At 33.6% G+C, this 23,361-nt stretch overlaps 1 protein-coding gene and 1 pseudogene across 1 annotated transcript; one reads left to right on the top strand and one right to left on the bottom strand.

Annotated features, from left to right (window-relative positions):
- Positions 1-498: 498 nt before the first annotated feature.
- On the bottom strand, positions 499-8,362 carry LOC120179494 (annotated as a pseudogene).
- A 4,662-nt stretch (positions 8,363-13,024) lies between these two features.
- Positions 13,025-18,935, top strand: LOC120179483 (microtubule-associated protein 70-2-like). The gene is made up of 11 exons (XM_039185064.1): positions 13,025-13,519; positions 13,662-13,747; positions 14,924-14,989; positions 15,068-15,238; positions 15,352-15,522; positions 15,655-15,810; positions 15,912-16,058; positions 16,139-16,210; positions 16,302-16,817; positions 16,897-17,084; positions 18,685-18,935. The coding sequence occupies exons 1-11, from the start codon at positions 13,261-13,263 to the stop codon at positions 18,722-18,724; spliced, it is 1,872 nt and encodes a 623-aa protein (XP_039040995.1). The 5' UTR covers positions 13,025-13,260; the 3' UTR covers positions 18,725-18,935.
- Positions 18,936-23,361: the final 4,426 nt, after the last annotated feature.

Here is a 23,361-nt window from a genome sequence, read left to right as displayed (position 1 = left end):
CAAGTCTATCCATTCATGGATGAATTGTGAGAGGGTAGAGATAATCACCCTTAAATATTTTAAATTTTAATATAATTTAAGATAAATTACGCATTTAATATTTAAACTATAAATTTTAATCTATTTTAGTACTAAAACTTTTAGTTTTTTAAATCACACCTAGTGTTTAATTTTTATTTCATTTTGATACCCTGTTAAAAATTTAACGTTAAGTTTTGAAAAAAAATTAAAAATTCAAGTACTAAAACAAACCAAAACTGATAGTTTAGATACTAAACACATTAAGTTTTAACATATACTAAAATGAAACAAAAACTATACATTACGTCTTCCTTCGATTATCGGCTGAAACATATGTAATCCATCATTTCCCTATCATAAGTCTTACCTAAGTCCATTGTCGGCTGAAACATATGTGATCCATCATTTCCCTATCATAAGTACTTATGTCCAACTTAAGAGCAAACGAGTTAAAAGAACCATCATAAACTATTAGACAGAAGCAAGTATTACCTCACTTTCCAACCACATTTCCGGGGTTTTCACAGCGAATTGCAGAGTCGAATAAAGGCATGGTGTTCATATGAGTACTGTAAACGGAAAAAGAAGAACAGCATTTTCTAATTTCATTTATCTCCCTCTATTCCATGTGGATTTCAATTTAAAAAATAACAGAACCACGAGGGCATATCCTGTTTACAAAGGAGGGGGGGAAAGAATAGCCCGGAAAGGCCCCTCCAAGCTTATATCCAAAACCTAATTTGGAATCATTCCCCCCTCCATGAGTTCAATGAAAACAAACTACCATGATATACAATTTTACATACTATAGCTTGGATCTCACCTCTGGCTCAACCATCATGAGATCATAGTACAAATGACCCTGAACTGGCACAGGTGAACAAATTAGCAACTAACCCGGGTTTCTTCTAGATGATGTTGAAGGTGGCACGTTTGAGCCTGATGTTGAAGGTCGCTGGTACGCTTCTGCTTCTGGCCCTTCCTGCATAGAGAAGGGGGAAGATGATAAATTGATTCTCTTCTAGGAAACCATAAAAGACGGTGCAAACAGCCGAACAGAAAGATGTACATCATGAAGAAAGACCAGCCAACTGGACCTTTCTTTTTCTGCCAATGGCAATATAAAGATAATCATAGAGTTTGAACCAACTTTTCTTATGGAAAGCCTCTAATCATAAAATCTTTAAAATAATGATGGAACAAGATCAACAACCAGTTCACGTACCTTTGATGAAGAAGTGGAACTTTTCAGTGATCGCACCTTTGATTTTTCAAGCATTCGGTGTTGTCGCTGCATTTGCTCAAACTGTTGCAGCCTTGAATCAAAGTTAATTCCATTACGTAAATTCTCATTATTTTGGCTGATGTCACCATCCTCCGTGATTTGTGATCCACTATATTGTGAAATCTGGTTGTATGAGTTGCCTGATGATGCTTGTTTGAGTTGGTCACCATTGAAGGAGTATGGTGGCACAGTTTTCAAACGAGTCCGCAAAATCTTGAATGCAGCACTTTGCTGTAGTTCAATCAACTAGTCAATATAATTTAACAATGAAAATCCAACACGTGTTCATGCAACTGTGTCAGTCTGTTGCATGCGCTAAGAAACTGTTTGACCTGTTTGATGACAGCCATATTTTAGGCTCGAGGCAGGGGTGCCAAGAAAAGTAAGAAACTAAGAAAGTAGCACAGGCATACCTGTGGAAGCAGCATCAAAAGACCATACAATGCTTTCAGCAATGATATATATCTTCCTGGTTCAAGAAGCTGGAAATCAGAAAAAGGATCAGCTACATGATAGACATTCTAAATTTAAAAGATGAACAAGGAAAATAGGGGAAAATACGTACAACAAAAGTACAAATACAATTACAACTAATGAATTCAATGAAGTTAATATATTTTGGCATGGTAAAATGTGCAGCAAGCTGCAAACAAATTATAAATAAGAGAGCATATACAATATCACAAGTCCTGCCACTCAGGCATGTTAAAGATATTAAAAGGACAAGTGACCCCAGTTAGCATTTATTTAGGCACCTGCAATCTAAGATAACTGAAGATGGGAGTTTCCAGCAAGCGAATCAATTTATCAAGCTGAACCAAGAACTTGATATTAATATCTTCCTCAACCAAGGACTGAATCACGGAACTTGCATGCTGGTATGCCTATCAAGCAAATAAAATAGATTAACAATAATGAAAGCAGATGGTCAAAGCGTGGCTGACCACATGAAAATAGAGGGATGAATTGGTTGGCCCTTAAAGGAGTTTAAAATTTCTTACCTGTGCTAATAAACAAAGACTTATGGTCGCCATGTGTGAATGGCACCATGAAGCATACAAAGAAACAAATAAATCTTTTCCAGCAGCGTTACCAAGTGACTGTTTTAAAAGTTCCCTTAGCTCGGATAGCTCAGAAGAAGTAAGTAGAATCAAATTCAAAGCCTGAAACACAAAGGAAAAGATTCAAAATCAGACACAATGGAAATATCATTCTACTAAAGGATTATAAAAAAAATACATATCAACTCTGATTATGTCATGACCATCATATTTTAATGTTATGGAGCTGCTTCATTTTATTATTTCAACAAACAAGCCTTATTGCATTAGTTTAATCCTTAAATACAATACAGAACCTGAACCATAATGCAAGCAAAATCCAGGTCTGCTTCTCCCTCTAGTATGCCCGTTCGGAATCCAAGAGAACACAAAGTCTACGGATTATCAAAGCACCACGCCTAAGAATAAGGAGAATGATTTGCAAAAGAAAGCGAAGAGACACATGTACATGATTAGAAGACAAGTTGGCCGCATAGCCTGAATGAGGGCTCAACTCAACAAAAATATTTACAACAAGCTCGAGGGACCTAGAATTACCTCTCCAGCAGAGAATGATCAACACGGAAATTATGCACCAGAAAAACAACAAGCTGGCGGAAATGTAAGGGGTCTCGTGCTATGCACGCATGAATATCAAGAACCAGGAGCACAACCTGATGGAAACATCAAAATTGCATTATAAATTAGCATATATGATACCTACCCAAAAGCAAGCTATTTTCGACCTATTAGCTTGTTCTTGGGTAAATCCACTGTTATAGTTGATTTTGCTCATTTCCTATGACGGTGTTTAGATTTCATTTTTAAAGTCATCGTTCAAAATATTTTGTTAGATTTTGAATTAAGGTCATAGTTTTATATTAAAAAAAAATTCTAATCCGAGCCTACGTTGTAGGAAAAAGAGCATTGTAATGAATCAAACTGAAGTGCAAAGACACACTGGTGCCATGGCACCACGCATGACATAAGCAGGAGAACGGTTAATTTTGCGGTTTTTAAGCAAGGCAACCTTTACATCAAATTAGGGAGTTAGCTGATTTACAGATTTTTTTTTATATATAGAAGTTGGAGGTCTCATTAAAAACTCCCTTCGTATTCGTTCACATACTAAGAAGTATGTTAACGAACATTGGAAGGAAGAAAAGAGTACATCATAGTTTATTAATAATAATACCCAATACATAGGAAAACACGGAATATCCTCCTATGGTGATATACACCATTACAACAAACACCTTAGATTTACAGAATTTAGAAATGGATTGTCTCCAGGTTTAGTACTGAGAGGGATAAGGTTAACTAAGATGCATGAGAAACTGAGTTCTAGGAAGGGATTTCGGTGAGAATTTAGGTTCAGTTATCCTAGGAGAGTCAGATTAGGATCTGAGACTATCCATAACCTCTAGGGGGAAGCCTAGGATATCGATAAGTCCTAGTTACCTTATAATTGGAGGGTTGTCAATGTGTTTCTCCAATGATATGATTATCCAAGTTAATCAATTATGATGGAAAGCACTAATCAATCATACTTCCATACTAGTTTCCAAGTTATTTAGGTTCAGTTATCCTAGGAGAGTCAGATTAGGATGTGAGACAATCCATAACCTCTAGGGGGAAGCCTAGGATATTGATAAGTCCTAGTTACCTTATAATTGGAGGGTCGTCAATGTGTTTCTCCAATGATATGATTACCCAAGTTAATCAATTATGATGGAAAGTCACTAATCAATCATACTTCCATACAGTTTCCAAGTTAAGTCTACAATCTGATTTAGTTAATCATTAATTAATTGTTTAAATAATTGTCGAAACTAGTTTCATTCATGTTTTTGTGATCTACTTTAGTGTGAGCTAATAAGGTCCACTAATAACTTTGGCAGCTGAAGCTTTAATTAATCAATTAGTTACATTTTCAGGAAGTAAGTTTTTTTTTTTTTTTTGAAAAAAGGTGGGGCCTAATTAAAAACCCCCTTCGTAATCAAATATTAATCTGAGATTAATCCTCAAACAGCGGAAGGGGGAAAAGAGTGCCCAGAAATTTTATTCAAAACCAAATAAATACAACCTGCAGCAAACTGCTAACTCACACCTAAAAGTTACTCTATCTTTTACACACCAACATTCAAGACCGCTCGAACAGAACCAATATCCACTATTGACAGAACACAAGTTACACAACTTAAGAAGAAAACACAGACCCACTAGCCAACTTCAAGAAAATTGTATATCTTCCTATGGGTTTGATCCTCAAAATACTGTCGTTTACAAAGACAGAATGGACAGTAGGAGAACCTCTAGCAAAAGCAAGACCTTTTTCAGGTTCTTGAAGAGACTATAAGGATATTGTGAACTGAGTTAGCTAGGGCCTAGGAGGTTTCAGTAGCAGTTCATCAATCTAAGAAACAACAAAATTATACATAGAGGGCACATCCTGTTGTAATTATAGTACTAAAAATTTGGAAACTATACTAAAAAAATATAATAAAACTCTTACTGTAAAAGTTAAATATACACATAAGCAGAAGTAGAAATATACCTCATCAGAAGAGTCAGATAGAGCTTTCAAAAGGGTGTCAAATATGTCGTTTAGAAAACGCAACACCTGATTCAGGTAAAAAAAATCAACCATCACACATATTGGGAAACATTAGCATAAGAAACTGCAAATAAATATAACATGCAAATTACAAATTTTACATGAGATCATAAACTTTTTATTTCAATTTATGATGGAATTATCATACCTTTACACAGGCAATGCAGTATGTTTGATGCATGATAAGATTTCAGGTATGCAGCATCACATGTGTGTCTATGGAAAGTGCTAACAATAGTCCAAAGAAAGGACTAAAAACATCTTAACCACCAATGCATAAAGTGGTAGACACTCCTTGTTCAAAAGGAAAATAAAAATATAAAGTAACAACATGAAAAGCAGGCACCTTTGATGTGTAATCTTAAGAGATTTGAGGTTTATTGCAAAGAATTTAAATGGTAAAACAGTAACACAAATTTGGAATTCAAAGATGATTTTGGCAAGCAAGATCAATGAAAAAACAAAGTATGAACAAAAAACACACACATAACCAGATGTGAACGAAAATCATAAAGAAATGCTTCCTCACTTCAGCACGATGTCTATCTAAAAGGGTTGATATCCAGTGCAATGCTTCAATTTTAGTGGCTTCCCACTCACTATCCTGTTGCCTGATCAGTCAAAAAAATAGTAATTACTACAAAGTAACTGTACAATGAAGTTATTTCAAGAGTAAAATAACACAAAGACACCATTAAAAGCACTTTTCAATATCTCTTCAAAATACAGAAGGGCATATACGTTGACGGAGTGCAAACTACTAGTAAACTTTCAAAACTAGCATTTTTCTCAAGTAATAAAAACCACACCTCCTTGCAATGGTGAGAATGGACCCAGCATCAAGACCCTCTGCTGGATCAGCCTTAATTGAACGAAGTTCCTCATTGGTTTCACGAGCAACCTATGTAAAAATATTAAAATAAAACATGTAAAGGAAAGAACTCAAATGAGCTTTATTGCAGAAAAGTTATTTATGATTCAATAAGGATACTATAAAAAAATTACCACTCTAATTTTCTCTTCTTTATCAGATATGCAAGGGAGAATGGCTCCCACTATGTCAGCAAAGTAAGGAACAAGTTGGTCTCCACCTAGTTTTACAAACTCGTTTATCTGTCCAAAGAGAATACAAATCTATGATGTGATGTGAAGGTAATGGAATAATTGATCTTAGAATAGAAAGGAAAAAATTATAGTATGAGCAAATAGGTTGACAAGGGAAGAAAGAATCAATTATCAAGATTATTTTCCTCTTTTCTGCTATAACAATATTCCCCCATCTATGGAAAAATAAAGTCAAACACTACTAACCCAAGTGATAGCTGTTAACCGAGTGAATTCATCAGGAGAATCTGCCCTTTGCACCAGTATCTCAGTCATGCGACCATAATCTACAGGCTTCAAGAGTAGCACTGTTCGAGTCAGAAAAGTACAAATGAACCAAACATTTATTTTAATGAGAAATACTTCGTAGTGCCGTATAATAAATCCATAGCCTTTTTCAGTAAAAAAGCATTAAATCATGTTATTCCCATAAAAAATTGTAAAACAGAAAATCTTAGCATAAGTAACTTCAAGACAAGTGGCCATGGCATTAATCCAACAATCAATGAACATGTTAGTAGAAATCTTACTGGGGAATTTTTAATCTCTTGGAGGAACTCTGAAAGTGCTGAATCAGCTTGTTGCTGTATTTCACGACTAGAATCACTTAACATATTAAACAAACCTGAGAGTAGTCAAGAACTGATTAATTAAAATAACCTTTCATAGGGAAGTAGTATATTTTTAAAATACACGAGATTTTATTACCATCAAGAAAATCAGGGAGGAAGCCCAACATATCAATATCTGGGACGCCATCCAGTACAGTTATCCATCCAACCAAAAACTGGCGGACATAGGGATTCAGGACATTCATACGCTCTCTTAGTAATGGAATAAATTCTTCAATACTGACAGCAAGGCAATCATACAAATAATATTATAAAGATAGAACTCAGAAAGTCCAAATGAGCTAAATAAAACAAGATTCTTGAGGTGAAGTCGTTAGGGAACATTGCATACCTAAATTGGTCGCTTACAGTAACAATGTCCTGTTTTACATAGTAAAAAATAGGACAATAAATTCCCATATTTCACATAATTAAATTCCAACATTTAGATGAGGGAGCAATTATTAACCTGCACGAGCTTATCTAAAAGGTGAGCAGCGCTCTGTACATTGGGATCAGAATCAGCAGATAGCTTGCATAACGCATCAAATATCTGATTAAAGAATATGATAAAATCTCCTCGGACAACCTGTCAAGAAGAAGACAGTATATCATGTCCACTATTAGTAAAGAAAACATGAAATTACAAGAAAAACATATCTAAATCAATCTTCTTTCACCTTTGCAATGTTATATAGAGCTTCACAGGCATAATAACGCACTCTGCTATCTTGGTCAGATAAAGAATTAAGCACCGGCGGCACAATTTGCTGGCAGATAGCATCAAGAGCAAATTAATCACAAAATTTATTAATTCATAATGAAAAAACCCATAGCTTGTCTCAGGTAATAACTAATAATTGCTTTCTAATTAGCAAACAAACATGTAACCTTCATTAACAACCCTAAAACATTACAATCGTAAAGCATAAGTCTTTAAACCTTGTGAGATACTTCTTGGCTTGTGAATAACAACAACATGGTAAAGATTGTCCAATGTTTGTAAGAGATTTGAACATGTTAACAGACAGCTACTGAAGGCAAACTAGTGCTTACCTCAAGATATTGGGAGGCTTCGGAACTCAACCCAACAGTAGCAGCAGCTAAACCAATCAGTCCTCCCTACATATACACAACACCAGAATTTAACAAGAGTAAGCAAGAATTCAAATTAAATGGATAGAAATACTCGTAAAAGTTCTAAAAAATTCACAAGATAACCCATCATCCACAAACCTTACGGTGATTGGATTGTGAAGAGTAAGTAAATTCCTTGGCCAACAAATTGATCACCGCCGATATCTTATCATGATCTCCCGCCGACGCCAGCTGTTTCACGATTCCTTCAATCTACACAGTTACCGTAACAAAAAAAAGAGTTAAGCAATTCAATCCTTGCAAGAAAACGAAGACCTGGAAATTAAATTCCAGTGAAATGCAAAATGAAAAGGAAAGAAAACCTCAAGAGCGGCATTCTTGCGCTTCTCGTACAGCTTGTCGGACAGATTACGGAGAACTGATGCGGGAATCACGGAGAGTGCGTCTGCCATAGCAGAAAATTAAGAAAAAAAGGGGAAAATTTTTCTTCCAATAAAATCAAACTCGTTTCCTTATCTTTTCAAACTCGAATCTGAACATAGCCTTCTTTTAATCTCCTCTTTTCTTAGAATTTCTTCTAATTTCCCGTTTCACTTCAAATGGTCCTTTTAGGGTTTTTTTTCAATAAAAGGAAATTGAGGGAAAATTCAGATCTGGTGAAACTTTTCAGAAACGATTAGTCTTTATTTTATAATTTTCTTTATTGTGTTATTATTTTTGTGGAAAATTATTACGTTTTGTGATAATTCAATAAATTCAATTGTTATTTTATAATTTTTTAAAAACTAATAATTAATATAATTATTTAAATACAATTAAGTAACACATAATGTGTTGTATATATATATATATTACATATTATTTAAATACAATTAAGTAACACTTAATCATTTTATAATTTTGAAAAAATCATTTTGATATAATTAAATATACATTTATTAATTTTATCTTATAAAATTAGTGGTTGATATCAATGTTTCGCATCCATTATAGAATTTTCTATCTTTGAGACATATCAATATGAGAATCTACTACCAACATTATTGGTCACTAAAGTTTAAATAAGTTCCTTTTAGTATAGAAGTTCAATTGAATTACAAAACGATCACTAACATTAATGAAAAGATAAATTTACATAAACTTCAATGACCTAATAACGTAATTACCCTAAAATAAAATGATCCCTGAACCGTGGTTTTCTGTTAGTTTCAACAACAATGAACTTGGTGCTGTAAACATCCCTCCATCTAATTAAGTTATGACTCCAATTTTCCTTTTTAAGCTACAAATGACCTTTTATTGAGAAAATGGACATTGCTGCCAGTGCCATGTTTGCCACATATATACCCAAATTAAGGATACCTTCACATTTACTTCACTTGTCCCACAATTTATAATAAAAATAGTTTAGAGAATTTATTTAATTTAAAAAAATACTAGATGCATATGGGCCGATTTGGTATTGCTATTGAAAATTTACTTTTAAACGTGCTATAGATAGGAGAGTTCAAATTTGAGTACCCAGGTTTTCGAGCCAGAGTCTTCGGATAGTTGATTGGTCGACGCGTGTTTCGACTCGGTTATTGCAGGTACCAGTGGAAACTCAAGCAGGGGAGTTAGTTATACCTGGAATTATATTTATTGATAATTTTAATAATATAATATTTTATTTTATTGTTATAATTATATTATTATAATATATAATTTTATTTTTATTTTTATTTTAATAATATATAATAAAATTAGGGTAAAGTATAGTAATGGTCATTGAACTTTTCTAAAGCTTTCATTTAGGTCCCACAATTTTTAAAACTTACAATACAGCCCCCCAACATTTAGTCTATTTGCAATATGGTTCCTGACCGTTTGACTCCGTTACACTGTCGTTAGTACATTTGCAATATGGTCACTGAACTTTTCAGGCACTTGTATTTAGGTCCCCCAACTTTTAAAACTTGCAACATGGTCCTAAATTTCATTATAAACCCCAAATTCTTTTTCGATCTCGATTTTCCTTTTTCGCTTCTCTCTTCTCATTTCCAGCGTAACGTTTCAGTCGGGGATGCATAGGAAATTCTAATCTAACTTTGAATTATGTAGAGGTATTGACTTGAATAAGGGTCCATTGAGAAAAGACCCGACCAATGGACTATCAGGACCATCAATGATTCAAGGTGTAATGTTAGATACATGCCATCTCAGGTGAAGCATAGATGTTCGATGAAATGCTTGTGAGAAAAAAATAGGGTTAGAAATGCAAAGTTGACAAATACTACTAAGATGAACTATCATTGTTGAAAGTCACCAACAAAGCTAGAATTATTTTGTATAAATGACATATAATAATTTCTTCGTTTAATCTTTGTGCTTAAATATTTTCCAACAGATGATCATATATAATGAAATCTCAAACATTGCATTCACCTCTCAGTCTCATCATGACAGTGTCAAGTAGTTGCTCCAAATATATTACCCTGTCATAATGTCTTCCGAGTTGTGTGCATGCAGAATTGTCTTCTAAAACTATAATTCAATACAATTCAACTGTAAATTTTCTAGAACATGTAAAAAATTTTAATTCCTTCACAATATATCAATCCCATAATCAACATGAACTTGTTAAAAAGAATACGAGCTCACAGGACTCCGAAAACCACAGGTCGAATCAATACAATTCCCAGTAAACTAGTATCAGCAGTCTCTCGGATTGAGCCTGACGATTTCACTATGTATATACTCACAACCAATTCCCTGATTTAAAGAAAAACCAAACAAGAAGATAAAAAAAAAATTAGCTTAGGACCCTATTTCACTTCTATTCTAATGGACTGAATATATTTCACAAAGAGTACTAAAAGTTTTGATAAATAAGAAAGAAAGAAAATTAGATGGTTTTGGTTCAAAACTAACACTGAATATCTAGATCATTGACATGCAGTTCCATAAACATGAAAATTTCAACAAAAAACACACAATGCGAGCTGAAAATGAGAAAGTGCGAAAGAGGAAAAGCTTATTTCCGGATAGCCCAAAAGAGAAAATAAATACCTTCTTGCAAGTGAGGGGAGAGAATAAGAAATAAACGTAATCGGTGTTGCATTCCAACAATTCTTCCTCAATTTTTTCTTTGTAAATAAAAAGATGAAAGACAGAGCACTACTTGAGTTTACAATTTTTCATGGCGGAAAATTGAAGAACAAAAACCAAACGAGAGGTGAATGCGTTGTTTGAGATTTCATTATATTTGATCATCTGTTGGAAAATCTTTAAGCACAAAGACTAAACAAATAAATTATTATATGCCATTTATACAAAATAATTCCAGCTTTGTTGGTGACTTTCAACAATGATACTTAGTTCATCTTAGTAGTATTTGTCAACTCTGAATTTCTAACCCCATTTTTTCTCACAAACATTTCATCGAACATCTATGTTTCACCTGAGATGACATGTATCTAACATTACACCTTGAATCGTTGATGGTCCCGATAGTCCCTTGGTTGGGTCTTCTCTCAATGGACCCTTATTCAAGTCAACACCTCCACATAATTCAAAGTTAGATTAGAATTTCTCATGCATCCCCGACTGAAAAGTTACGCTGGAAATGAGAATAGAGAAGCGAAAAAGGAAAATTGAGATCGAAAAGGAATTTAGGGTTTAGAATTAAATTTAGGATTGTGTTGCAAGTTTTAAAAGTTGGGGGACCTAAATGCAAGTGCCTGAAAAGTTCAGTGACCATATTACAAACGTACTAACGGTAGTGGAACAACATCAAATGGTCGGGGACCATATTGCAAACAGACTAAATGATGGGGGACCATATTACAAATAGACTAAATGTTAGGGAACTATATTGCAAGTTTTAAAAGTTGGGGACCTAAATGAAAGCTTTAGAAAAGTTCAGTGACCATTACTATACTTTACCCATAAAATTAATATGATTTTAATATTATAATTTTTAATATTTTAATAAACAATTAATGTAATTAATCATATATTATTCTTATTTTAATAAATAATTAATATAATTTATAAAAAAATATTTTAATAAAATATAATAATCATAATATTTTTATTTATAAAATCGTAGATATAATATTTTAATAATAATATTAAATAAAACATTCTATTATTTTAAAAATAATATTATTCTTTGTATTTGATTTTTTAATAAAGAAATTTTTAAAAATTGTATTTGATGTTTATAATAATTTTTTTTTTAAATTTATCAACTAGTGGAAAATGAATTACACAACATCATCCAAACACCATAAAATGATTTCCAAAAAATATTTTTCAGAAAGTGTAATTCATTTTTCGAAACCTGTTTTAAGTGAAACAAACATACCCTAAAATGAAACAAAAATTAAAGTTTTTAACAACGAGTACTAAAATAAAACAAAAAATAAACTTTAGGTATACTTTAAAAAACTGAAAGTTCAAATATTAAAACGAACTAAAACTAATAGTTCATATACTGAACGTATAATTTACCCGAGAAAAAAAGCTCGACTAGAAGTTGAACTTTTACTGTCCCATAATACAGTCTCCGATAGCTTACACGCTTTTTTGTCTGCTGAAACAGCTAAAACTAAGGGTGAAAATGAGATTAGACATATCGTGAGTTATTCGAGATTGATTTGATTAAGTTTCAATAAATATGTGGATTGAATAGACTCAATTCGAGCTCGACTCGAGTTATTAACAAGCTAAAATGAACTATTTAATATTCGACTCGAAAATATAATATATTAATGTTTTAAATTTTAAAAAATAAAATAATAATAATAATAATATTTATGTGTTGATTTTTTTAAAAAAATATAATAATGTTTTCATATATTTAAGTTCAAATACGTTTTTGAGTTTGAGGTTTCACTTGAGTTTAAGATTTTTTTTTATTTCGAGTCTTTTCAAGCTGCTCACGAGCTTCAGTTCAGGATTTCGAGTTTGAGTCAAGCTTAAAAATTTTAAGCTTACGAATATTCAAGTCGAGCTCAACTCCAGAGTTTTCGAGTTGAATCGAATTTAAGAATACTTAGTTCCACTCGACTCTTTTACACCCCTAACTAAAACCTTCCAGCTTAACACAAAACCACTTATTAAACTAATCCATGATTAATTAAGTTAATTCAATTAATTTAATCTCCATTGCTAATTACTCTCTTTCTCTCTCTTCACTCTTCCCGTCACTGTTACCAGGTCCAGATTTAAATCCACAATCTACAGGGAGATAAATTAGAAAAAAAGGGAGCAAAACATTATTTTCTTTATCTTCATTCTCTCTCTTTTTTCTAATTATTTTTGTTCTGCAATATCTGGGAATTTGTTAAACAATTTCAACTGATTTGAAACCCTAGCATTTGGATCCACTTGAAGTATTAGATGTGAAGCAAGCTTCTCTGTTTGGAAATAGTTTTCTTTTTGTTGGTTTTGGTTGCATTCTGGGCGTGAGAGTGGTGAGAGGGAGTGTTTGAATCGGAGATGTCGGAGATTGACGGCGAAATGGTGGATGTAGGAAGCAATGCGGGGAGTGAGTCGCCGGTGAGGATGACGTCGACCTCAGCGGGAGCTTATCCGTTGTTGACGGTGTCGGCGTCGTTTAAGGAGAGCGGAGGGAAAGGTTCGTCCCGGAGGAGACCTGTTAGGCCTAGCTTCGATGCGGATAATGAGTTCATTACGTTGCTTCACGGGTCGGATCCGGTGAAAGTAGAGCTAAATCGGTTGGAGAATGAAGTTAGAGGTGAAGAATGTTGCTCGATCTAGTTGTTTTTCTCCTCGATTCGGCTCAATCAACTGCTTTTTACTTATTATTAACCGTTTTTTATTTTAATTTTCTTGTTATAGTTTTGAATTTTAATTATTATTTTTTGATTGGGTTACAGATAAAGATAGAGAATTGGGAGAATCACAAGCGGAAATTAAGGCATTAAGGATGTCTGAAAGGCTTAGAGAAAAGGCTGTCGAAGAGGTTGATTATTTTTTAAAAAATTATTGGTTTTTATTTTTATTGAAGAAATTAGTTTTAACTAATTGGTGGAAACACTTTAGTAATGATTGTAATTTAAGTAGTAACTTATTTTGAAAATTTTGGAAAATGCTTAATTTTTTTCTTTGTGTGATCCTAGTATGGTAGTGATGAAGTCCATTGTTTTTTTCCCTCCACATAAAGGATATTTTATTTTATTTTGGGGAAGATTACGGTTTATAGATGATAATAACTGGTAAAAAATGATAAAGGATGAGACTGTTTATATTCCAGATTTTCAGTGTATATTGTTATTTTACTGAAGAAAAGTAGATCCTGCAAATTTTTGCGTGTACGTTTTGTGTCTGCTTGTGTTTCCGTTGGTGATAGCAAATCTATGTTAAACTTCTGACTATTGGAAAGTTAGTTTATTGGTCTCTGGGGACATAATTTGCTGAAATACGTACTATTCTGTCGAAGTCATGTTGGTTGGTAGTTTCATCATTGATAATTGATGCTCAGTAGTTTTGGAGAGTCATTGATGGGCTGTCTCATCTAACTTCATTTATGATGCTTTATCCAACTTCATTTTCAGGTTGCCTTGTAGTACCTGAATGATATGATTTGAAAATTGTAGATAATTTCAATGTTTTCATCTCTTAAGTTGTTTTGGTTCGGTCTGTTAATTTCATTTGGCGTGTAAAATTTGTCATAAGATTTCTTTCTTACATGTAGTCTGGAACTTATGTTGTAGATTCCTGTTAGATTAAATGTTATTCTTCCATTTATGTTTTCTACTTCCTATATTTAAATCTGTAATGGGTTTAGCGATCCCGACCTCATGATTTAATGAGTTGTTTTGTTGTTCAGGGATTCAGATGATTAATTCCTGTTTTATCTTCTTACTATTTCTGGATTGCGTATGATCCCTTTTATTGTTCAGGAAAAATAACCACCTTTATGTAATTTTTTGCTCTTCTACATACTTGTCAATGCTTTTGCATCGAAGACTTTGTTTATCAACATTTTTTTAGTAATTGAATATACCGTATAAGTGTGGCTGTTTGCAATGTTGGACACATCTGAAATGTGGGTTAACATGGATTATCTGACTTGGCATTCTTATATAATTTTTTTGATTGAGATGGATACTAACTTTGCTTCTCTTTTGATCAATAGCTCACTGATGAGGTCTCGAGGATGGAAGAGAAGCTTAAGTTGACTGAATCTCTTCTGGAAAGCAAGGTATTGCTGTGGGAAATGTTTTCAAGCTTATCTTATGTTGGTATGTTGCTATAATTGGTTAATAAACGTGTTTTGCAGAACCTTGAAATCAAGAAAATAAATGATGAGAAGAAGTCATCAATGGCGGCTCAGTTTGCTGCTGAGGCCACTCTGAGGAGGGTCCATGCTGCTCAAAAGGACGATGATATGCCTCCTATTGAAGCAATTCTTGCGCCCTTGGAGGCTGAACTGAAGCTTGCTCGGCAAGAGGTTTTGTTGTGACTTGAACTATTGCTTCTGTCTCACAAAAATAATTGAGTTGTTTTATAAATTATATGTGATCGATTATTCTCTTATTGATTAGTGCTTTTGGTTCCTTGCAGATTGCAAAGCTTCAAGATGATAATAAAGCCCTTGATCGTCTAACTAAATCAAAAGAAGCAGCTTTACTTGAAGCTGAAAGGACTGTACAGGTTGCACTAGCCAAAGCGTCCATGGTGGATGATCTCCAAAATAAAAACCAGGAGCTGATGAAGCAGATAGAAATTTGCCAGGTATGGTAGTTGTTCTCGGTGTTTCCTTTTCAGGTGCATCAAATTTAGGACTTATGAGTTTATCCTAATATTTGGTGCTTAGTCTATATTTTATATAATGAATAAAGTCACATGTTTGACTTGTCTATGTAGGAAGAAAACAAAATTTTGGACAAAATGCATCGCCAAAAGGTTGCAGAGGTTGAAAAGCTTACACAAACAGTAAGAGAACTGGAGGAGGCTGTTCTTGCTGGCGGTGCTGCTGCAAATGCAGTTAGGGATTACCAGCGGAAAGTTCAGGAGATGAATGTAATCTTGCTTAGCATTTAAGTGTCCAAGTTTTCCGTATCCTTTTATGTTGAAATACTCTTAGAGCTCTTCTTGAATAAGCGACTGTTTTTGTTCCTTAGGAGGAAAGAAAAACTCTTGACAGGGAGTTGGCACGTGCAAAAGTAACAGCAAATAGAGTGGCCACGGTTGTAGCAAATGAGTGGAAAGATTCTAATGAAAAAGTGATGCCTGTAAAACAATGGCTCGAAGAGCGGCGATTCTTGCAGGTTTTTTTTGGTTTCTTCCATTCAGTATTAATATAGGCCCTTTAACACTTTTTATTCATTGTGGATTTTATTTCTTACAGGGAGAAATGCAGCAACTTCGTGACAAGCTTGCTATAACTGAACGAACTGCAAAATCGGAGGCACAATTGAAAGTAATATTCTGATTGTGACACTTACCATTGTGTTCTATATGTTGATGCTGCTGTTTCTTTTGAAATAAGAGCTTTTATTTTGATTTTCCAGGAGAAATATCAATTGCGGCTTAAAGTTCTTGAAGAGAGTTTGAGAGGAACTCCTAACAGTCTTAGTCGCTGTACTTCAGATGTAAGAAACATGAGCAACGGGCCTTCTAGGCGTCAGTCTTTGGGTGGAGTTGATATCTTCTCAAAACTTACATCCAATGGGTTTTTATCCAAGAGATCACCAAGCTCTCAATTGAGATCCTCTTTGTCATCTAGTACAGTTTTGAAGCATGCTAAAGGAACATCCAAGTCATTTGATGGAGGCACAAGATCATTAGAGAGAGCTAGATCACTTTTAAATGGAACAGGCTCAAATAGTTCATTCAACCAACCTTCCGATGGAACCAAGGAGGGTGAGGCACCAAATGATGAAAAACCCACTGATTTCCAGCCTGTAGACACAGAGGACCATGTTCCAGCAATTTTGTACAATTTGCTGCAGAAAGAGGTCATAACTTTGAGGAAAGCTGGTCACGAGAAAGATCAAAGCCTCAAGGATAAAGATGATGCAATTGAGGTTTATGCTTTGTTCTTTAAGTTCAATACCATTGGAAGTTATCCTTCAGGATATGCTCAAGTAATCCTTGTATTTTCAGATGCTTGCTAAGAAGGTGGAAACCTTGACAAAGGCAATGGAAGTTGAAGCCAAAAAGATGAGAAGAGAAGTGGCTGCAATGGAGAAAGAGGTTGCTGCCATGCGTGTGGAGAAAGAACACGGGAATAGGGCCAAGCGGTTTGGTAACTCCAACTCTAAGGGATCTGCTGCCCAGCTGCTTGCTGGAAGGTGCTTTTATTCTTTACTTCGTTGTTTAGATTTAGATATTTCTTCTTTCTCTATATTGCTTTTGTTGCATTTTCCCATTATTTTGTGGGGTAAGCAGCCATAGTGCCAACCTGCACATTCTAGCTTTAGCATGTTTGCATCTTCTTTTTTATTTGAATTTTCAGACGTAGTTTCTTTTTTATGTTTTAATTTATACTGTCATGCTAACTTGAAATTTATATGCGATTAAAAATGAACTAGGTTTCTTATAGACAGAATTCTTATCCAGTGTCTGGATCCCGTGTTTGCTTAGGACTGCAGTGAAGTAGTAGCATAGACTGTCGTCTTGCTGATCAAATTAATGCCTTTTGAAAAATGGAGCATCATAATTATATTATTAAGCTTTTTCAAAAACTTTTGATACCTAAAACTAATCTCGTCTTTTTTTTTTTATAGGAATTGAAGGCCTCATTAAAAACCCCCTTCTTAATTGTATGAGCTTGTAGAGAAGCTCATCAATCAGCAGAAGAGGGAAAAGAGTACCTTAAAAATTTTATTAACCATAATAAATACATAAAATACAGCCAAGGGACTTTCCCAAAATAACCAAGAACTAATCTCGTCTTTTAGTTCCTTGATTTCACAGCAATATTCGTTTCCATATCCAAGTCTGGATTTTTTTCACATGAGAGTCGTCTGATGAAATTGTTTTTTTCTCTATTATTTTGTCAGCATCTTTGAGAACCTATAGGTAGCTGGCTAAGAAGAAAAAGGTATTTGAGCAATAAAATGAGAGATGGAGAGTGTGTGCAAATTATCTGAGCTATAATTATACACTTGTACATGCCAATAGAAAACATACTAACCATTCCAAAGTAGGGGTGAGTGATCAGATTTTTTTCGGTTGGTTCAGTCAGTTTTCTAACTTAACCAAACCAACCGACCAACTTCGAAAAAAAATGACTTGACATCAGTTGTCAACCGATTTATTTTTAATATGTATTTTTATATATTCATTTATTATTTAAAATAAATAAAATAATTAAATAAATAATAATAATATATTTTAAGTCGGTGGGTTCAGTTATGAATTTTAATAACTAATAACCGATCGACAAAACTGCCAAAAACGACAACTGATTGGGTTGGTTAAGTCTGCTATAAGTTATAACCGAATAATGCTCTCCCATGATCTAAAGTGAATTAATTACCTAGTTAAAAGTATAATTTGATTGATAATTGCTTTTGTTCGTCTTCTGTCTTCACTGCAGTGTTAGGCTGTTGGAGATTTTGCATTGCAAGACATTATATCATCTGTCCCATTGTTTGTCGCTTAATCATCTAATTAATACATAGAAGAATATAATTCTATCTCGTTGTTGGTCTTCCTGTCTCCACTGTATTCACTTCTGTTTAGAATGTTACATACTCTTCTGGACACGGTATATAAAGACTGCCAATGAATCTAGTTGTTGATTCCTTTTTAGTAGCTGCCAAATTGATTTTGTATGACTTGTTGAAGTCAAAGGCCTGGAATAGATAGATGTTCACATACTAGTTTAGCTTTCATTGATTACATTGGTAGTATATTCTGAACATTGAAGTTCTCGATTTTACGCAGAAATGTATCCCGAAGTGGGTTAACACGCAGCACTCAATGACGACGTATTTAATTGCAGCAGCGGCGAGGAGCAAAATTTGCATAGGTCTCTTGGGTCCTTTGTTTTATTTTTCTTTATAATATATATATTTACCTCTACTTTGGTGATTGATTATAACATTATATAACTTGCATGCCGATGAACCTATGTTCACCGATATTGATCTTTAAAGAAATCTGGGAAAAATGATTTAATCTGAGGAAGAATTTGCCGAATTGGTATGCAACCGTCTAACACAGAGTGCTATTATTTTCCTTTGCTTAGATATGAACTAAAAGAAAAAATGATTTAATCAGAGGAAGAATTTGCGGAATCAGTATGCACCCGTCTAACACAGAGTGCTATTATTTTCCTCTGCTTAGATATGAACTATTGACTGTTGGGTGTATAGGTAGAAGTTGGTTTTTGTTTATTGCCGGGTTTTCAGTCGATATTTGTAATCTGTAGTGCAGGTAGTGTGATTTGTCCCTTTAAAAAAAAAATGAAGTTTGTTAATATTCTTGTAATCAAATCCTATTCTGCTGCTGGGTTGTGTTATCCTCATTAATTGCTATGATTTGCCTGTAAATCTTGATGAGTTTGTTTTCGTTGTTTATGTCCGATACGGCCGTGGTAAAGTGATCGAACATCGAATGCGGGAAACACAAAATGCTTAGCCCTAAGCTTTTGCATTAGGAATGTGCACCAGATAGGTTGAATTTTCTAGAAGAGAAAGTTGTTCAAAACTAGGGGGGAAATTGATGTACAAGGGACTGATTGATTCTTTGTCGTGGAAGGGAAGCAAAGGTTAAAAAATACTCGTCGAATAGAGAGTGGGAACCACTTCCCATATCAATTTGGTGGTGTCAAATATGGTAAGGAATATAATGGCTTCAGAATAAAGTTTAGGGTTCAAGTAATGTGAATGAAAAATGTAGTAGTTTTGCTTCTTGCGTGAAGGTAAGAAGAATGAGTTCTTACTTACAAAATATTTTAGGGTAAATTATTCATTTAGTATGTTATGCATTTAGTATCTAAATTATCAGTTTTAGTTTATTTTAGTAACTAAACTTTTAGTTTTTTCAAATTTCATTTTAGTATCACACCATCAAAAGCTTAATATGTTTAATATTTAAACTATCAGTTTTAATCTGTTTTAACACTTAAATTTTCAAATTTTTAATAATTTTTTTTAACGAAGTACTAAAAAGAAATGAAAATTAAACTTCAGGTATAGTTTTAAAAAAATAAAAGTTTAGATATTAAATTGAATCAATATTGATAGTTTATGTATTAAATGTATAATTTTCCCAATATTTAATGTAATACAAGTGTTTCTAACGTGAAATTATATATATAGTTTAACAAAAATAAGAGAAGAAATCACAATCAAGGGCGTTCGTAGGTCAGCTCAAGGAAACTAAAAGTCTAAAAACAGAAGAAAAAGGAGTCAAATTCCCGTATGAGATTTTAATTAATTTTAGTTTATGTATTTTTCTAAATTTTATAGTTTTAACTTTGATCCAAATAATATAAGGATAATATTATTAAATTAACTTTAATTTAATTTATTGTCGAGATCTAAAATACGATACCCAGATCTGTCAAGTCAATATGGTATTAATATGAAATAAAAATTCAACCCTAAATCAATCTCTTGCATGCGCTCTGTTTGTAGTCACCAACATAAATATCTAATTATTTTGGCGTTTTTATTGAAAAATCACCCTAATAATAAACTCAGGCATCAATTCTTTAAATTTTATAAATTTAGCACCCTTTCGAACAGAGTGATAATAAGACGTGTTGTGTTAAACGTGCCTTCTACACGTGGACGGAAGGTACGTTGTAGGGGCACGCCTTCCATGAGTTTTGTCCAAACTGGAGCCACGGTGGGAAGGCGTGTTCCAGGGGATGCGTCTTCGTGAGGAAATGCTGACACGTGGAAGGTGTGTTTCAGGGGTGCGCATTCCATTTAAATTCCACCTACCAGCCATAAATCTCGCCCAACCGCCCCTCCCCCATTCAACACTCAAACCACACCAAAATTGCTCCCTTATTCTTTATTATATTAAACTAAGTAGATTTTGTTATATTTTTTAGAAGTTGAAACTATTTTTTGTTATATTATATTTATTTAATATATTTTATAAATTTTTTATTGTACTAATTATTTTTTTATTACTTTTTGCAGCTGTAAAATGGAATGTGGGATACTGCGATTTGATGAGGATCATATCTCGAGTCATTTTGTTGATACGATAATAATATTAAATTGTATTATTTAAATTATTGTGAATATCTTATTAATTTATTTTTAGTATTAGTTTATATTTTAATTCATATATTATTTATTTAATTAGGGGAATGATCGTATATTAGAAGCATTTATTCGTAAAGCTAATTTAGAAATACCGCATCTTGTCTGGTCATATTTAGTCGAGGCTGGATTTGGTTACATAGCGAAATATGAAAGACATTGTAAACTCGAACTCACCCTTATTTCTACACTAATTGAGAGGTGGAGACCAGAGACACACATATTTCATCTTCCGTGTGGGGAGTGCATTATTATGCTGGAGAATGTTTCTATGCAATTGGGGCTTCCGGTAGATAGAGATGTTATTTCTGGTGTGGTAGATGGTGATTGGCATTGGTTGTGCCAATAGTATATTGGAGATGTTATGCCTGATTTCAACGGTGGTCGAATACCTTTATGGTGGCTGAGAAGCAAATTTCCACAATTAAGTGAAAACTGTTTCGAATATCAGGCTAAAAAATTTATTGGGACATACATATTACAACTCATAGGAGGGATCTTAATGCCCAGACAAATCTCGCAACCAATTTCATTGTATGTGGTTGCGTCTCCTCGATGAATTTCGAGTTGTCGATACATTAAGTTGGTGCTTTGCAGTTTTGCCATTTCTGTATAGAGAAATGTGTCAGACAGCATATTATTAAAAAAATGTTATTAGTGGATGTCTCATTTTTCTCCAGTCATGGATATGGCATCACATGCCTTTTTTATGTCTGGTCATGAATGATTCGTTTGTCTTCCCTGTTACTATTTATGCAATTTCAATACTGAGTTCGTATATAATGAATTATATTTTCTATATTGAAAAGTGGTTATCTACAAGGAAAAATCATCGTGATATACAGGACGAATTGGAAGAAATTCGGCTACTCATTGATCAAAAGGCTACTACAGAGGTGCATATTTAAATTTTAATATTTACATTTAATTATCCTTGTATAATTAGAATATTATTTTGATAATAAATTAACACCGTTGATGACACGGGCACCTAAATAGGTAACGGTTTGTAACGTTAGGCACCTGGATGAGTCAAAAAATAATTTAGACACCTATTTGGGGAAAACATTATAGTTTGAGCACTTATTTTGGTATTAAGCCTTTTGAAAAAAAATTAAAAGTTTAAATACTAAAATAAACTAAAACTAATTGTTTAGGTACTAAATGCGTAGTTGATCCTATTATTTAAGGTGTATTTGAGACATGCTTATGTAGAGATCTTCCAACTGTGGCTGCTGACGATGTTTGGTTGGAGGACCATGTAGCTAATGACATGAATGGGAGTAGGGATGGTCATGGAACCGAATATTACGTATTTTGATATGATTTGATTTGATTCGATAGGATTAGATTAAATCTAGGTTTTTTAGAAGATATGTTCGAATCGTATTGGATTCAAGTGTAAGGTGAAAAATATTCGACTAAAAAAAATAATATAGTTTACCTTATATATTTAGAAAAAATTACAATAATATTCATTTATATATTAACTTTTTCAATTATATCTTTGTTTTTATTGAATGGAAGTAATATTTTTATAAATATATTTTCTTATATCGAGTTGAGTTAGGTTCAAATTTTATTTCGAAAAAACGGATTATATTCTGATTGAGTGAAGTCATCATAAACTCAGATCGAATCAAATTTCAAATAAAGAAAATATATTTTTCGGGTCATATCGAATTTGTTAAAAACCGATCCAACCCTGACCCTTGTCCATTAGGGAGTGGCTCCTCGGTGGTCCATCCCTAAGGAGGGAGACTGGCTCTGGCTCTGACTCTGAAGGTCAAGGCCGGGCAGTAGTTGCTAGCCTGCCACTGGTGTACTCTTTGGCCCAAATGATTGGTCCTGCCCTATGTATCGCTTCTAATGCTCGAGTGAAATGTTTTCTTCTTTTCTGGTCCTCGCATATTTTAGTGAAATATTTTATTTACTGTTAATAAAATAATATCATAAATCCAGTTAAGTTGGGTTTTAGGCTGATCCGATTCTAATTCGAGTATTATAACCTTTCATTCGTTACTCGATCCGATTCTAATTCGAGTATTATAACCTTTTATTCGTTACTCAATCCGATTCTAATTCGAGTATTATAACATTTCATTCGGTACTCGATCCAATCTATATTTAAAGAGGTTTTACTCAATCCGAAACTCGATTTAATTTTTGGGTAAAAATTAACACCCAATCAGATCCGCTACACACACGAATTAGGTAAAACAAGAACCTAATTGACAAACATATAGTGAGAGGGATATACTTAGACATATCCTTAAATATATAAGTAGGGATGGGCATGGGTCGGGTTTTTGGTCCACCCGACCTAACCCGAGAACAA

Source organism: Hibiscus syriacus, unplaced genomic scaffold, assembly GCF_006381635.1.
Source record: "Hibiscus syriacus cultivar Baekdansim isolate YM2019G1 unplaced genomic scaffold, ASM638163v2 tig00112428_pilon, whole genome shotgun sequence".
In the NCBI taxonomy this organism is placed as follows: Eukaryota; Viridiplantae; Streptophyta; class Magnoliopsida; order Malvales; family Malvaceae; genus Hibiscus; species Hibiscus syriacus.
Note: the sequence above shows the minus strand (reverse complement) of the source record. Positions and strands in the feature narration are given on the sequence as shown.

Excerpts from the sequence above, each read along its gene's own strand:
- LOC120179483 (XM_039185064.1), top strand. The coding sequence starts at position 13,261 with ATGTCGGAGATTGACGGCGAAATGGTGGATGTAGGAAGCAATGCGGGG. Across the intron at positions 15,523-15,654 it reads AGCAGATAGAAATTTGCCAG|GAAGAAAACAAAATTTTGGA; the intron begins GTATGGTAGTTG and ends TTGTCTATGTAG. Across the intron at positions 17,085-18,684 it reads GCCCAGCTGCTTGCTGGAAG|AAATGTATCCCGAAGTGGGT; the intron begins GTGCTTTTATTC and ends GATTTTACGCAG.